The sequence below is a fragment of the Daktulosphaira vitifoliae genome, unplaced genomic scaffold, assembly GCF_025091365.1.
Source record: "Daktulosphaira vitifoliae isolate Bord-2020 unplaced genomic scaffold, ASM2509136v1 Scaffold_1, whole genome shotgun sequence".
Lineage (NCBI taxonomy): Eukaryota > Metazoa > Arthropoda > Insecta > Hemiptera > Phylloxeridae > Daktulosphaira > Daktulosphaira vitifoliae.
Window position 1 is genome coordinate 3,307,190 of NW_026099572.1, and position 17,279 is coordinate 3,324,468.

Genomic DNA, 17,279 nt, shown 5'->3' on the forward strand with positions numbered 1-17,279 from the left:
AAAAAAAAAAAATGAATTTAATAATAAAGACATTATAAGTTATCTTAATTACTTAATACAGATTAATATTTAACAACATTTTTTTAAAACATTTTTTATTACAAAAGTATAAAAATAGTATATTGACTAATAAGATTAAAAATATCAAGTTCATATTACGCAATTTATTAATTTAAAAAAATTGTACAAACCTCATCGGCAAATAATTTAATATCATCATCTCCAATGGTTAAATTTATAGAATCTTCATTATTATCATCTTTGTTTGTCTCTTGAATGCATTTTTCCTAAAACCAGAAAAGTGATATTATAATCTCAAAAAACAAGTAACATAATTAATTTTTTTAAAGAGATTTTATTAATCGAAAAAAAAACATATTAACATGAGATTTAATAAAACATACTTTTTTAATTCTTACAGGAAAAAACTTTAAACTAACTATTCTTATATTATTATCCTTAATCTAGTAGCTTATATTTACACATTTTAGCTTCGATGCTAACCTGAGAAGGTAATAATTTTTTTTTTTTTTTCAATATTTATTTATTTATGTAATATACAAGACACAATATAATCAAACAGAAAAAAAAAACAAATAAATATTGAGTACGCCACAGACGGCAATGAGTACAGAATATAAATATAAAATATCCAAATAATTAAATAAGTACAGCATACATAGAAGTTTAAATTATTAACATACAAAATTAATAATTAAAATACATCGCTACATATAGATTTTAACTTGGTTAAATGGTCATTAAAGAAATCAAAATTTTTAATTAAATTGCAAAAATGTAGCATTCTATTGACCGGTGAATAATAACTTTAATTCTGACAATATGAGTTAACATAAAATAAATTATTAGATCGGAGATGAAAATTAGGAACATTAAAGGGAATTAGACTTAAAATTTCTGGACAATCTACATTATTATTAAGGAGATTATAAATCCAAAAAACATCATTGCATTTACTCCTGTAAGCAAGGGAAGTTAAACCAAGAGAGATTCGTATTTCATCGATCGACACATTATAATCCCTAGACTTAAAAGAAATGAAGTGTAAAAAACGTCTTTGTATAGATTCTATTCTATTAATTTCACCTATTTTATATGGACACCAAATAATAGATGCATATTCTAAAATTGATCTTACCAAAGAAATGTACAAGGTTTTGATACACAAAATATTATTGAATTCATTACAATTTCTTCTCAAAAAGCCAAGTGTTCGTGAGGCTTTNTTTCTCCTCAAAAAGCCAGGTGTTCGTGAGGCTTTATTGTAAATATAATCTATATATGGTTAGGAAAAGATAAATCGCTGGATAATATAACTCCTAAATCTTTAATACTATAAACATTATGCAAATTACAACCATCAATCGTATACTGATTAATATTTACATTTTTAGAACGAGTAAATGTTATCTGATGACATTTATTTGTATTAATTACTAATCCATTTTTTTACACCATAAACTGAATTTATCTAAATCTGATTGTAATTTACCACAATCATCAACTGATTGAATGGTCATAAATAACTTAAGATCATCTGCAAAAAGCAGATAGTTGCAGTGTTGAAAAATTCGACATAAATCATTAATAAAAACGATAAAAAGTAAAGGAGACAAATGGCCACCTTGTGGTACACCTGAAGTAACATTAATTATATTCGAAGTAAAATTACCTATTTTGATTTGTTGATTTCTATTTTTGAGAAAGGAAGAAAACCACGCAAGCATTGGATTACCTACACCCAAAAGTCTTAGNACAAGCATTGGATTAGCTACACCCAAAAGTCTTAGCTTTTTTAACAAAATTGAATGATCAACTTTATCGAAAGCTTTTTTGAGATCAGTATATACAGCGTCTACGCGGCCTCCAGAGCTTATATCGGATATTAAAGTAGTGTAAAAAATAAGAAGATTTGTTATAGTTGATTTTGATGAACGGAAGCCATGTTGATTATTAACTAAAATAGGTTGAAATGTATATGCAAGCTTAGGTAGTAATAATTTTTCAAATAACTTTGGTAAGACATTAAGCTTAGATATGGGGCGATAATTAGTTACCTCACTTCTATCACCAGATTTAAAAATAGGATATATAAAGCTAAATTTCCAAAGATCTGGAAAACAACCAGATGATAAAGAAAGGGAATAAAGGAAGTGAATCGGCCGGGCAAGAGCACAACGACAATTATTAAGAAATATTTCAGAAATTAAATCAGGTCCAGTTGAAGTGCTATTTTTAAGATGAGAAAGACCTTCATAAATATCTGATAAAGATAAATCACACTTGGAAAAATCAATTTTATCACCTTCGTAATTATCCAAAGACAACGGATCAGTATTATGTGCTGAGAATACTGAACCAAAATATTCACCAAAAATATTAGCAATGTCTCTCATATTATCAAAGCACGAATTCTCGTACTTCATTACATTAGGTAGTCGGTTTACATTTTTACATTTTATTAAATTTTATGCAAATATTTTTTTTTGTGTATAAGGGACTTTAATTCTTTTGAAAACCATAGTGGAAAAGAAGATTTATAAGAGTAAATTTTAGGTACATTAGCATCTAACACTAGAGATTATTTCATAAAACTTACTTAATGCTGAGTTAATTTCATTTAAATTATAAAGACAAGACCAATCTACATCATTTAATAAATTAACTAATAAAGGAAAATTAGCATGGTTAAAGTCATAATACCATGTATTATTCTTATATCTTGAATTATAACTATCATAATTGTATACATTACTAATTAATAATGATGGATGATACCTATCGGGAGAAACTAAATTATCATTAGACCGAGATACCAGAGTTGAATTATTATTAACAAAAACTAAATCTAAAGAATTATTAAAGTCGTTTAACACAGTATTATTTTGATATAAATTTAAAAACGAAAATTTGTTAAAGATTATATTAGCACCTGGTAGATTATGACCAGAATATATAAGACCAGTATCATCACATGAAAATTTTACACCGGGTAAATTGTAATCACCAGCTAATATAAAGTGAGTATTATCAGTCATAAAGTAACTGAACAAAGAGTCTACTGCTTCCACGTGAGCTTCATACAAATTAGGAGGACTAGAAGGGGGAATATAACAAGTTCCTAAAAGAAATTTATGACTATTCCCTACTCTAACTAATACAAAAATTTGTTCAACATTTATAACTGGTATTGATAATATTTCAGCATTAAAGCGTTTGTGTACACAGATAGCTACACCACCACCTCGATTGTGCGTACTAGTACTCATACACCGGTCATATCTAAATACATTATAGTTATCAAAACCTAGTTCAGAATCAGAAATAGAACCATTTAACCAAGTTTCAGTTAACAAAAAATAATCAACATTAATAATTGGAATACTAGTTTTGAGATTGTGAATTTTAGTTCGCAAACCTCTTAAATTTTGATATAAACCAGTGAAAGTTTTTTTCTTATTAACAACATTTTTTTTTTTTACTTTTATTAAATAATTAAAATACGATAAATTATGATTNACTTTTTATGAAACAATTAAAATACGATAAATTATGATTAGATAAAGAATAAAAATCAGGAAATTGATCATTATAACTTACAGAATTATAAAAAGGATTAATTAGTTTTTTGGACATATAGTAGGTACACCTTTGAGAAATTTTATAATCAAATTTGCTTCGCCTGCTAAACGTTTAAGGTAAAGTTCATCTTTCAGATTCCTTATATGAATTCTTTGATTGTAAGTTAAATCAGCATTGACATAAACTATTTCCCATTTTTTAATTGCTCGAAGTTTAGATTTATTTTTTAATAGCTTAGAAACGTCAGCTATAGAATCGCATTCGACAAGTATTGGTCTAATTCTGTATATGTGTACGTTTAATTTACTATGATGTATCTGTTATCACTTTTTTCAGGTCTCAACAAATCGATTTCTTTCAACAATATGTCAAAAGATTACAGATTGTATCTAGTTTAAGACACTACCTTCAAAAATTGAAAAAATTTCCCTTGTTCCCCGAAAATGGAGGAAATCTCCAAAAAAATTACAATTTAAAAAATCGCTAATTTTTGACATTTTTTACTTAAAACTGCCATAACTTTTTTAAAAATGACCAAATCAATATAATTTTTTTTTCTTTTTTATAGATACACGAGGTATTTATCTATCATTTTGTATATTTTTTTTTATATAAATGTGACCCTTTACCTTTACCTGAGGGGATTCAAAATTACAACTTTTTCAACTTTTGAAAGTGTTCCGGAAATACTGACACTTTTCTATATATCTTAAATATAATCAAATGTAATATACTTTATTATGAAAAAAAATGTTCATGATGAAAACAAAAGTAAATAAAAAAAAATTTCTTTTTATATTTTTAATTTTATAATGCTCTAACTTATTGAAAATGTAACCACTTTCATTCGATATATTTTTTTTTTAATTCGAACCATTTCCCTTTATACAAGGGTGGTTTAAAAATTAAAAAATGCGTATAGAAAGTAGAACTTTTTCAACTTATTTTTAATTAAAAAATTTTTATACGTAACCTAATATTCAAACATAAATATTTGTCATATTAATTACAAGGATTTTGTAACTATTTAGGTCATATGTGAGACTCTAATTGCTGATTTGAAATCTGCGCAAAAATGGGTTTAGAAAAGTATATTTTGGTGTCTGATGAAAATTTCTTGTAGATCAGTAGATTTATTTATAAATAACAATTTTTTTTTTAAGTATTGCATCAAGACCTTCAACTTTTATTTACGTTTGCCATAAAAGTAGTAACTACTTTACTCAATTATTAAATATCAATTTCATACTATATTTAATTGCTATAATATATATTTATACATATATTACACTCATAAATCATAAAACTTGTAATTAGGATATAAATAAGGTGATAGGAGATTATGTTGCTTTTGGCATAATCCATCAATTTTTTTCACACTATCTACAGATTTGCATTGAAGCGTTTTTTATGATTTTAATCACTGTCAGATTAAATCTATACTGGACCAAACTGTCCCCACTGTTTTGGGTTTATATATATTATTTTAATTATATATATATATATAATAAAAATATACAAATCACAAAGTAAAACCTTAAAAATAATTTATAAAAATAAGGGAACTTACTAAATCATCAATTTGTTCAAAAACATCTGTATTTCCTTTAATATCTTCTTCATCAACTTCATGATCTAATTCTTCATCTTGAATATAGTCCTCGTCAACAATATCTTTAGATTTTATTTCAGAGAATTCAACAGTTTTATCATTTTGAGTTATTTCATCTTCAATAATATTACTTTCTGTTTTTAACTCTTCATTTATTATGTCTTTTAAGTCATTTTCTTGAGTTGTCTCATAATTTTCATTTTTTAAAATAACACTTGAATTTTCAACTTCATCATTTTTTACATCTGGTTCATTTTGAATTTGATCACTTACATCCTTTGAAAAATCAGTTTCATGGTGTGCATCATTACTGATTCCTTCTACAGTATTAAAAATTTCTTTTGCCTCGGCCTCATTTGAATCTAATATTTCAGTTTCAACTTCTTCATTTGTTATAGATTTTGCATCATTATTAGGACTAACGACATTGCTGCTATCAGGTTGTTCTTCTTTTATAATTTCATCATTTTTTTTCTTCAAGGAATTGGTACCAATTTTTTCAACCTTCACTAATGGTACACAAGTTTCTAAAAATAAAAAAATTAATTGTATTTAAAAATACTTACATAATTTTTAAATAAAAATTATTTAAGAGAAATGAAATCATTAGTCTTTTTAATACTTGTTCCTTTAATAAAGGAACAAGAGATATACATATGAGGTACCTAGAACACAATGGATATAAGTAACATTTTCAAAAAAAAAAAATGAGTTAAGCGCATAGATGTATAACAAATTTTTTATTTTATTTAGAAGTAAAGAGAAATTAGTGAATTATTGATTATTTTCTGTGATCTAGTAGAAAATCACTTTTTCCCTAAACAAAAACGCTATCTTGATTAGAAGGAAATAGGTATAAGCACACTTATATCTTTCTGCTACCAAACTATATCAGCTATGCCTCTTTACTACTAAGTGTATTTATTGTTTTTATCAATAAAAAATAAAAAAATGAATAACAGTGATAATATGATAATAAATTATTATTTTTAATTTTATATTAATTATATTCAAAGTCATTAAACGAAAATCAATTTAGAAAAAAATTGTTTAATAATAAGTAGTTGAGAAAAATAACTTCATTTTTATTTGCCAGGAAATATAAATGAAGAAAATAATGTGTGATAGTAAGCTGTTTTTAACTATTTACTTTGAATAGCAATTTTAGTTTAGGCCTAGGTTAATACCACAATGTGCTGGAATCTAATAAATGTTTCTATGACTTTAATTTAAGATGATGACTATTTGTTTAATGGAAATGATAGTGATGCAGACAAGGACTATACACCACAATATAATAATTATAGTTCAAAAACCTAATCATTAGAACATAATATTGTTAATTACCAAGTATCACAAGTGATACAAACAATTAGGAAGTCAGAAGAATTGACATGGAAGCAAATGAAAATTTAGATGTTAAGAAATAAAGGTATGACTTATGTAGATTGTAAAGGCAAAATACACTAGAGCAAAGAATTAATAGAGTTCAATCATAGATATAGATATAAATAGAACACTAATTTATCCAAAGATATCTGAAAAGAAATTTTCAAGAATTATTGGGAAATTAAAATTGGGAGTAACAATCAGCATATTTAAATAGCGCAATTACATTGAATAGTTTGTGAAAAAATGATACAGCAACAACCGTAGGATTTGTATCATGTGTTAACACTTTTGGAGAATTTGCTAAGAGTTCTTTAAGAAAACACTTTGCATATCTAAAAGACGATAATATAAGTTAATAGTAACTAATATAAGTAAGAAAAAACACACTAAAGAGATGAATGTTATATGCCTTTATTTCATTTTGAAGTAAGACTATAAGTGAGATACAGGTTCAAAAGTGAACCATAGATTCAAAAATATATTGACCAAACTATACATTATCTTGTCAAAACTTTTAAACATACAAAAAACACAAATCAATCATATAATCATACATAACCTAGTAGTCTGATTTATGAGAACGTGTGAATTTGATCATTACAAAATCAAAAAAATGTCACTTATACCCCTTATGTTTTAGATGCCTCATATAAAAACAAAATAACAATTTTATTTTTTTCCCCCATTTAATGCTTATTATATTTAAATATTGGTAAAGTTTAATGCTCTATTGATAGATTATAACACATGAAATTTTTATAAATCTACTAATTACTTTGATCCTTCAGATTTTTACAAAATCATTTAAATAGCTTGAAATATTTAAGTGGATAAATGTTCTATGATAAATTAGATTATTAAGAGAATATGAAAATTAGAATTTTTTTAAGTGGGTGTCTTGGTTTTAATAAAATTAACTAATTATTTTTTAAAAACAAGTAGGTTTTGCAAAACTTGACTTGTTGTTATAAAATTGAAGACCTTTATACGAGATTTTAATTATAAAATGAAAGAAATATACGATAAATTATAAATAACATTTTAAATTAAAATTATTCTAATATTAAGTCATTACAAGTAACCTAAAAGTAGTCAACACAAGATGTACAACAGAATTATAATATTACAAGCCAAAAAACATTCGATAGAACTTACTTGATTTTGGACCAGGTCTCCTACCTACAATATTAGTTTTAACAGTTTTAGTAGGTGTAGTTGTTTTCTTTTCGGCTACATTAACTGTTTTAACATCTTTTTTCTCCATACTAGGAGACCTCAAGTTACTTTCAGCAGTCATTGATTTCTCGTTGCTTTTTAGTTCACACTTATCAAATAAATAACTTTCTGGATCTTCTCCCTCATCAATTAATGCCTAAAAAATAAAAATATTAATTTTAAAAGTTTTATGTATGATGATTATAGATTAAAAAAAGTAATATTAATGTTATGAGTTTATTTATGTATTAGTTATTGTTGATATAAAAGGATTGATCTCATAAACTGTAAACAACTTTTTATTATGATAATGGAAATATAAAAACTAAATATTACAGGTGTATATATATGTTCAATAATAACTAGAGTGCAAATTTATTATGTTCTCTTAACATCAAAATATGTACTTATAAGCCAATAAATAATAATTAACAAAATAAATAACATTATTGAAAAGTGACTGTTAAAAATAACATTTTTAACTTTAAATTTATAAAAATAAGTTTAAGAACACAGATCAAAATAATAAATAAAATAACATTTTTTTGATAAAATGTATAAAATTGTTTTAAGTATAGATAAAAAAATAGTAATTTCATTAACCAGTCTTATGGTTTTCCTTAAATATATAAAAAACGGGAAATCATGTAATTTATGTATAATATTTTAAATAATTTATTACAATGTATTGTTTCATATTTTTAAGAAACATGAGTTTTTTCTCCTATCATTTAAAACATGTTTATGAAATTAAAAGCTTTCTCTACATTTAATGATTTTATTAGTGAAAATTTCATGTTTGAAGTCATATCTAAAGAAAATTTGTTAGTATATATATCCATCTTCATTTCCAAATAGCACTTTTTGTATATCTAACAAAATTTGAAATCCTAAAAACATCTTCCATTTTGAAACAAATTTGTTAGCCTTTTTCTCTTGGGGTGCTTTGCATTGTGTTAAACATGTTTGTACAACTTCTAATTGTTTTTTTAAACTCAAATTCGATTGTTCTAATTTTTTTTATACATTTTACAAGTATTTTGTATCATTTGACTACCTAATAATTATCATAATCGTTTTCATTTAATGTGTATTTATGATATGTATATTAATAGCTACAAGCAATTTATTAATAAACATAGATTTGCTTGAAAAATATTTTTAAATACTTTTTTTTTTTTGAGCAAGAATTAGTAGTGTTATGGTGAAAATACATAAAAATGAGCTCCCCCTGTCATAACGTAATGAAGGCAAATTTTTAAATGCTTAGTGGCGGAAAATATGTGAATACGCCCCTGCACACAATTATTAATACAATAAACAAGATACTGTAATACAAATATAAAATAACCACACACAAAGTATTGACAAATGTTTCACTAACAGGCTATAATAGTATACCATCAGACTGTAGTAAAAACACCAATTAAGTTATGACATCAGTATATTGGTTTTATAGTAAAATTAGAGGAGTAAAACTATATGGAGTTGAATGGCTTATAAGATGACAATATCATAAAACTTAAGTATACAAATAATTGCAAATTCTCTTAACTCATACAATGAGTATGAAATATTAACATGATAAAATAAAATAGTAGTTCTAAAAAAAAACGCAACACACATTAATAGGACAGAGTGAATAAATTGGAGGAAGCATCTAAGAGTACTACACAAGATAATTAAAATAAAAACAATAATGTGGCAAAATTCTCATTTAACATAAATTACTTCTTCAGCTTCTAAATGATTTACAATATGATGATTTTACCTTCTGAAGACGTTCTAATAACACGGCCTTTACACCAGACTTATCCAAGTCACGTTTTTCTAGTTCAGTACGAAGTTCAGGCACTTTTAAATCGCTAATTTTACGAGTTTCTATTGTATCAGACATCATAAAATTAAAATTAAAAAAATTTAAGAGTTTGTAAAAATTATAAAATGTAAGTTATAAATACAAAAGTTTTCTTAAGATAAAATATTGATACCGGATACAGTCTGACGCAAAAATGCAAGAACCAAATTCAAAATGGAGAATGAACATTTGATATTATATATAAGTGTTTTTAAGGGCAAATTAGAATACCTCGTAATATAAACCAGGTTCTCGAAGCATTTTGTTTGTGATACGTCATAAGTCCAAAGACGATAGAAAATCGTTGCAAGGAAAATAAATAAACCAATATCAACATATAAATTTAAGTGTTATAATTATTAATTTTTTCAAAACAATAAATTAGCATGCACAATAATAGTAAAAAAATATAATTCAAAATTATTTATCTACATTTTTCTTTCACGAAAGAAAATTGTACTGTGTTTTTATTGAAATTAAATAGAAAACAAATTTTAGATCATTGTTACCGTACGCCACCACAGTACAAGAGTATTTTTGTATCCTGAGTAAGGCCTTAAATATTGGGGGGCCACAATGATACATTATCTAGTAATCTACTAATAGTTTTATACTTAATAAAGTACCAAAGAGAGGCCCTGCTGCTCCAATTTTGGCCTTGACGCTTTTGAGTTTTTCTAGTATTTTGTGCTACATGGACCCGAAAGTGTGTTTAATAAAGGGAAACAAACCAACAAATCCGTTATTTTCTCTTAAAAACATAACCAAAAAAAATGTAATTTATTTTATTTATCTCATGAATTTTAATGATAATTACGATCAAGTAATTTGTAGTACCTATTCACCCAACAAAAATAAAAACTTGGAAATAGTAATATAAATAAGACTGGCTTGTTAGCTTTGTTTGGACTAAACATACATTTAAATTAACAAAAAAATCCTTCATTTTTTTTATATAAAAAATTAAACCCTCCAATTAATCTTAAATAATGTTATTTATATTAACAAATTTTTTATTGTCCTTAACGGTAATTTTTGTATGTACGGACTTGCACCAAGTATAAAACCCCCAATTTCGGTTATTGAATATTAACTAATTATTATTTTTTTTACTATTCTTACTATTATTCTCCAAAATACTTTCCTCTTTGAACAACTAAACATTCATTAGTGAGCTTAAAGTAAATACATTGACAGAACTATAATTTTCTAAACTTCAATAATGCTTAAAAAACACGTGTGTTAACATAATTATGCAATATCAATCAGCAATATTTTTAAAGCTAATTGTATAATTATTTTTTTAAATAAATACAAAATCTATTTCTTACCTTGTTCATATCGCTATTAAAAACGAATCTTTGTTTATATGATCACAATTTTTCATTAAGAATAAAAGACATAAAGTATTATTACACAACTCATTTTCTGAGACTCTGAGTAGTGCATATTTCGTTTAATCACATTTCAGTTTTTCATCATAAATTCAATATTTAAGAAAGAGGAGTGAGGGTAACATAAATTATTAATTTATTAACCACAATAACCAAACAAAATAAAGATAAGATCTAATATAAAATGAAACATGATAAACTATAAACAACGCAATCTACATTGTTTTCTTTACATAGAACTAAAAATAGCAAGAAATATCCTTTGAATTTGCTAGCGAACAAAGAATTAAATAAATGAATAATAAATAATTATGCAATATTTATCGGTTAATACGTAACGGTTAACGGTTAAAATAAAAAACTTGGTATTTGACTTAATTAAGTGAAACTACAAATAATTATAATACTAAGGCCCTATTTAAGATTTTGGCGTAGAATGGCTACATGAATTATCCCAACTTTTTTTAGAATTGCTTTTTAAATAACATCGATGAGCAAAAAAAAATCAATATTTTTTCCCATCACAGATCAATGTTTTTTTCAATCTTCAATCGTTTTTATGATAATTTTAAAATAAAAATGAAGCAATTAAAAAATAAAGAACTTTTTACTACCCCTTCTAAAATGGATCTTCACGATTTTCGTCTATTTCCCATATTTCTTCTATGAACGCCTATTCTATAGTTTAAAATTCAGAAAACCCACTTATATTACAATTTAAATATATACTTAAAAAATGGGAAAAATAAAATATAGTCCTAAAATGCTAAAAAACCAACTCTAATCTTTTGTGGAAGAACATTGTTACTAAAACGAAAATAATTAAAAGTACATTTTTTTTTGCTGGGAAGTTATAAATATTTTCATGTTGATATCCTCCCAAGGACAAAATTTTATATCTTTAAGTTATTAAAATACGTATTCAATTTTCATAGGGGGATAGGAAATAACACTCCCCTTTTTATGAAAATAAATATATGATAAAGATGTATTTTGGAGGGGGAGTAAACAAATTACCTAATTATATTTTGCCACAAGACTAAATCTTGAAAACAACGCTGAAACTATGTTTTATTTGTAATATGAACTGGGTAATATAATTAATTATTTATTTATTCTGTGAATTAATATAAAAGAATGATTACTTATTATCATGTTAAAATAATATTTTTTATAGTAAAATCAAGGACCGTTACAAAATTATAATTAAAATTATTTTAAACTATTACCCCGTTGAATTACGGTATTTGGGGAATATTTATATTATTTTTATTTTTACTATTTTGTGTAAAGTATTTGAGGTATGAATAGCAATTTGTGAGTTATAAAAGTTTGTCAATTTTTTTTTATTTTTGAATTTTAACGTATTTATAACACCATTATTGGTATGCATTATCAAAATATTATTTACATTACATTAAATATTTCAATAAAATGATGTATTTTGACCTAATAAAGTATACTATATAGTATACACTACATTGTATGGTGTTGTTTATAATTTTTAAATTGTATACATTATGTTTGTCCTAAGTATAAATAAGAAATAAATGTTAATAAATAATGCTTTAAATTTACTCCTAAATAAAAACTTATTGATTAATTTGTATTTATGCTTTATTAAAAGCCCCCAATTTTTTACTCTACTCCTTCATTCTTAGTCCTGAGAAGGAGAGATGTGGATAAGGACTTACTGGGGAGCAATATGAGTAAAATAGCACCCATAGTAAAAAATCCTAGATTTGCCCCTGTTTGTAGAAAAAAGCGTAGGAAAACTATAGTTGTTCTCTACTCTTACCGTTACTGGTCGCTCATGTGGATATTTGTAGTCATGCCGTTGTTCACTTGTTGTTTAATGGCTATCTAATATCAGTTTAGTAATAGTTACGGCTCGTGAGTGTTGTGTATTGTGCAGTGCTTGTGCGTATGTATAAAATTACGAGATAGACAAATTAAACAAAAAACTAATATTTACACACCGTAGATAGTAATTATGATCTGTTCTTAAGCGTTTTTTCATTAGATATTGTGGTTCATGCAACACTAACAGGTTAGTTTTACAAAACTATTGTGTAAACTAAATTTTTTTAATTTATCAAACAAATTATAAAGTCAAGATGTGTACCATTTAAACTACATCGGATGTGCTGTTAATTTTATTTTAAATAGATTTTTATGCTGTCAAGTTTGTTAAATATTCTTTCAGTAATTTTCAAATGATCCACTTATTCCGCCATAAAGGTTTAATGTTATTTTAATATTCCAATCATCATATATTGAATAAATACGTCACATATAAAATATGTGTTTTGTATAAATGTTTACTCATTCAGCTATAAAATCACGTAATCTATTTTTAAATGATTCTATGATAGTTCAATTGCTGAGTTTGAATTTTTTTAAGAATGGATAAACTTGATACTGTTATTCCTATCATTATTAAAACTTGATTAATTGTTATTTATTGGTTAGGTTTTATTAATTACTAGTTAGCAATTGATTAATATGTATTTTTCAATTGGCATCTATACATTTTCTTGGCATTTGACTATGGTTTTTAAACGGTCATCTACAAAATACTAACTCAGTCAAATATCTTTATGCAAAATGTACTTTTTTGTATTATAAGCCTACAGAAATAATTTTTGGTTTTTTTTTGAAATATACGAATTTATTATTATCATGTACAAGCAGTAATATTTAAAATTAATGTTACAAGTATTTAAATTTATGAGTAATTAAGGAAAGGGAATGTCATAACCTTTAGAACGTTATTATCGCTGATGATGGAAAAAATAATTGAAAATTCATACTTTAAAAGATAGTGTAATTTGAATGACTTTATTATATATGTTTGTAAATTGTATGTATGAAATAAATAAAAACAAAAAAACGCGATTTACATTTTTTTGTTAAAAATAAAAATGAAAATATATATATATAAAATATATATAGCTGTATTTTATTTTTAATTCTTTTTCTTGATTTTTTTAAACTTGATATTGATTATTTTTGAAATTCTATTTAGAATAATTAAAGTTTAATGAAATAAATATGATTTTGTTTTAAGTAATTAATATAATATAACTTATTAATTCTTAATATCTTAAGTACTATTTTTCTTGAAATATGTTGTAAATATAATTGCAACAAATTTTTAAATATAATTAAAAATATTCACACTTACGTACTTAGAATTATAAAATTCTTGATAGAATTCCTTTATTACTATAAATTTCAAAATTTACAAAAAAATGCGAGTTGTTGAGCAACGTATAGTATAAAAACGTGTCATATCTCAAGTGCACATGTGTTATTGTACAGTTGGTTAATCACATTCTTCTAAAATTAAATATTATTACCCACTTACATTTTTCAATATAGGCACTTGAGTTACCATGGATGATGTCATACTCTAGGCTATTTGTGTTAAAATATACGTAAATATGTATTGTCAAATATTACTTCGTATTTCAACATAAAATAAATAATTATAATAATTAAAATTTTTAATCTAATAAAATAATAATATACTATATAAACAATAAACAGAAATTTTTTAACATAAAATTTATCTAAAATTGTTGACTTGATAAGAAGAAATGTGATGTGAAAAGGAGGGTTAAACATTTAAGAGTTACAGCAGATTTTTAAAGCAACTAATATGTTAATAATAGTTTTTAATAGTATCTCGGCTGACCTGAACATTTTGAATCCGCTATATTTTTATTACATAAGTTGTTACAAGCTTATTTGCTATAAGCAATAAATATTTGTCTTTCTAGGAGTTATAAAAAACAACGTTACCTCTAATTTATCTACAGAACTCAATAATAACACTACGAAAGTTTACCATTTAAAATATTCGTTTATTTTATGCGAAGCGATTTCTAGTGTTTTTTGCTGTTTTTCAGTTGTATTATTGCATGTAATTTTGAGTTATGGCGCTAATGCAAAAAAATAAAAACGTTGATAACTTTTTGATAAAAAAACCCATCACAGGGGGGTCGTGGCACAGTGGTGACGTTGCATAGTTAGATCAAGTATAATAATGATATCTGACAGTGATTAAAATCACTATAAAAAAAACGCTACGATGCAAATCTTTAAATAGTATTTAATTTTAAAAAATTGGTGGATTATTCCAAAAGCTACATGATCTGCTATTTTCTTATTAATATCCTAAATGAAAAAGGGATTATTAAAAAATATTATTTCTCATAAAAAATTGTATTGATCCATATATTTTTCAAAAAGTTATAGAATAATAAAGTTAAAAATGTAAAAAATAAAATCGAGAATTTTCACACGAAAATAGCATTCGGTAGCCATTTTCACCACGAAGACAAGTCCAGAGGTCAAATTTTTTTTTTTCCATAATAAAGTATATTACATTAGCTTTAATTTAAGATATATATAAAAGTGTCAGACTTTCCAAAACACTTTCAAAAGTTAAGTTGAAAAAGTTAATTTTTTGTGAAAAAGTTGTCATTTTAAATCTCCCCCCGTGGGCAGGTAAAGGGTCAGATATAAAAAAAAATATACCAATTGAAAGGTAATGATATCATGCATCTATATAAAAAAAATTATATTGATATGTTCATTTTTAAAAAAGTTACGGCAGTTTTTAGTAAAAAAAATTGAAAAAATTTCGAAAATTAGCGATTTTTAAATTTGTAATTTTTTTTGGAGGTTTCCCCATTTACGGGAAACGAGGGAAATTTTTTCAATTTTTGAGAGTAACGTTTTCGACTAGATACGATTTGTGATCTTTTGACGTATCGTTGAAAGAAATCCGTTCGGTGAGAGCTGAGAAATAGTGATAACAGACACAAAAAAAAAAAACACATCGTAGTAAAACCAATACCTTCTCAGCTTCGCATCGAAGCTAAAATAAATAATTTTTCGTTCTGCCTGTCTGCAATTGTATTTTCTATAACAACTCATATATTTTGTCGCTTGTGCTTTGCTGGTTGCTTACCAGGAGTATCATTTAAATTTTTTTGATACGCATAAATATCGTAGGTGCTTCTATTTAAGATGGGGCGAGGTGACTTTTTTTTATCTATTATTTTGGATTTTGAGGGGCTACGGTCAAATAAGATGTATATTGTGTGTTAATAATATATAATTTTAAGTATTCAAATGTATACTGCGAGACCCGCAAATGATACCCTGGATGCTTATTGTAAATAGGCTTATAGCAACCATTATATTGCATTAAAAGCAAAAATTCTCTAGTGTACAATAAATTTCATTTATGTTTTTATTTAAAAAAATGTTTTAATACAAATATAAAAATTAATCAAACAAAAGTGAAGGGTAGAGACAACTGCCTCTGCAGACGTCCATGATAACCGTCTTATAACAAATTACTATTATTAAATATTTTAATATTAAATTATACATTTTATAAAAATTAATTGTGTTTTAAATACGAAAATATGTTAATGCTTTTGCTATTCGATATGATCTTTTCTACAGCCGTCGCCTATTATACAAATCCTTGAACGTGATCACATAAATGGAATCAATTTTATTTTTATTGTTGTTAAGTGTTCTGAAGTGCTGTAATATGCCAGTCACATTCAATAGTACTTATAGAGTGCGGATGTACATCAGAACGTAATTGTTAGAATAGCAGTTTACGTCACAATTTAAACAAAAGAAAACGATTTCTAATCAATAATTATCCATACATTAAGTTGTATTGAAATTTTTATTAGAAGTATCGATAGTTTCTTTGAAAATTCGTTTGTTGGTATATTTAATTCTGTGACTGAAAATCAAAAAAGTATATTGTATCATAATTTATTTTTTAACGCTGCGACAGTTATGACACGATTACTTTTTAGTACATTCCGCTTGTTAAAATGAACTCATTTTTCATTATTTTCAAATTTGGTCATCGTCAAGGATTCTTATATTATTATTTAAAACTTTCATTGTTTGTAAGTTATGATCATATCAAATTTGAGCAAAATAATTGCTTCCTTAACTTCAATTTAACTAATGTTAAACCGTACTATATGACTTTACCTCAAGACCAGTGTTCTTTGTTTTAATGTTTTAACAAATGCACTTAAAATTTATATGAAAAAAATGTATTGCTGCGCCAGCATTTTAAGTATATATACGTTTTATAAATTTTTAGTGAAACTGTTTTTACAAATTACTGTCTTATTCTGAACAAATTATTGCTATA

At 25.1% G+C, this 17,279-nt stretch overlaps 2 protein-coding genes across 8 annotated transcripts in view; one reads left to right on the forward strand and one right to left on the reverse strand.

The window, feature by feature from the left end:
• LOC126895773 (scaffold attachment factor B2-like) overlaps positions 1 to 14,390 on the reverse strand; it is a 27,929-nt gene extending 13,539 nt beyond the window's left edge. For 2 of the 6 annotated variants that reach the window (XM_050667989.1, XM_050667992.1), the window contains exons 1-4: positions 9,594 to 9,940; positions 7,763 to 7,979; positions 5,174 to 5,742; positions 192 to 287 (exon numbers count right to left, since the gene is read on the reverse strand). In XM_050667989.1, coding sequence (XP_050523946.1) covers positions 192 to 287; positions 5,174 to 5,742; positions 7,763 to 7,979; positions 9,594 to 9,722 — 1,011 coding nt within the window. In that variant the 5' untranslated portion in view covers positions 9,723 to 9,940. Of the gene's footprint in view, positions 1 to 191; positions 288 to 5,173; positions 5,743 to 7,762; positions 7,980 to 9,593; positions 9,944 to 11,011; positions 11,175 to 14,265 lie in introns of those variants that run through there. The other 4 variants (XM_050667993.1, XM_050667990.1, XM_050667991.1 and 1 more) reach the window with 4 other exon arrangements.
• Positions 12,932 to 17,279, forward strand: part of LOC126895782 (SH2 domain-containing protein 4A-like) — a 16,084-nt gene continuing 11,736 nt past the window's right edge. Inside the window, exon 1 of one of the 2 annotated variants that reach the window (XM_050668006.1) lies at positions 12,932 to 13,124. The gene's annotated coding sequence lies outside the window, so the exon portion shown is untranslated. The remainder of the gene's footprint in view (positions 13,125 to 17,279) is intronic. The other variant, XM_050668005.1, reaches the window with a different exon arrangement.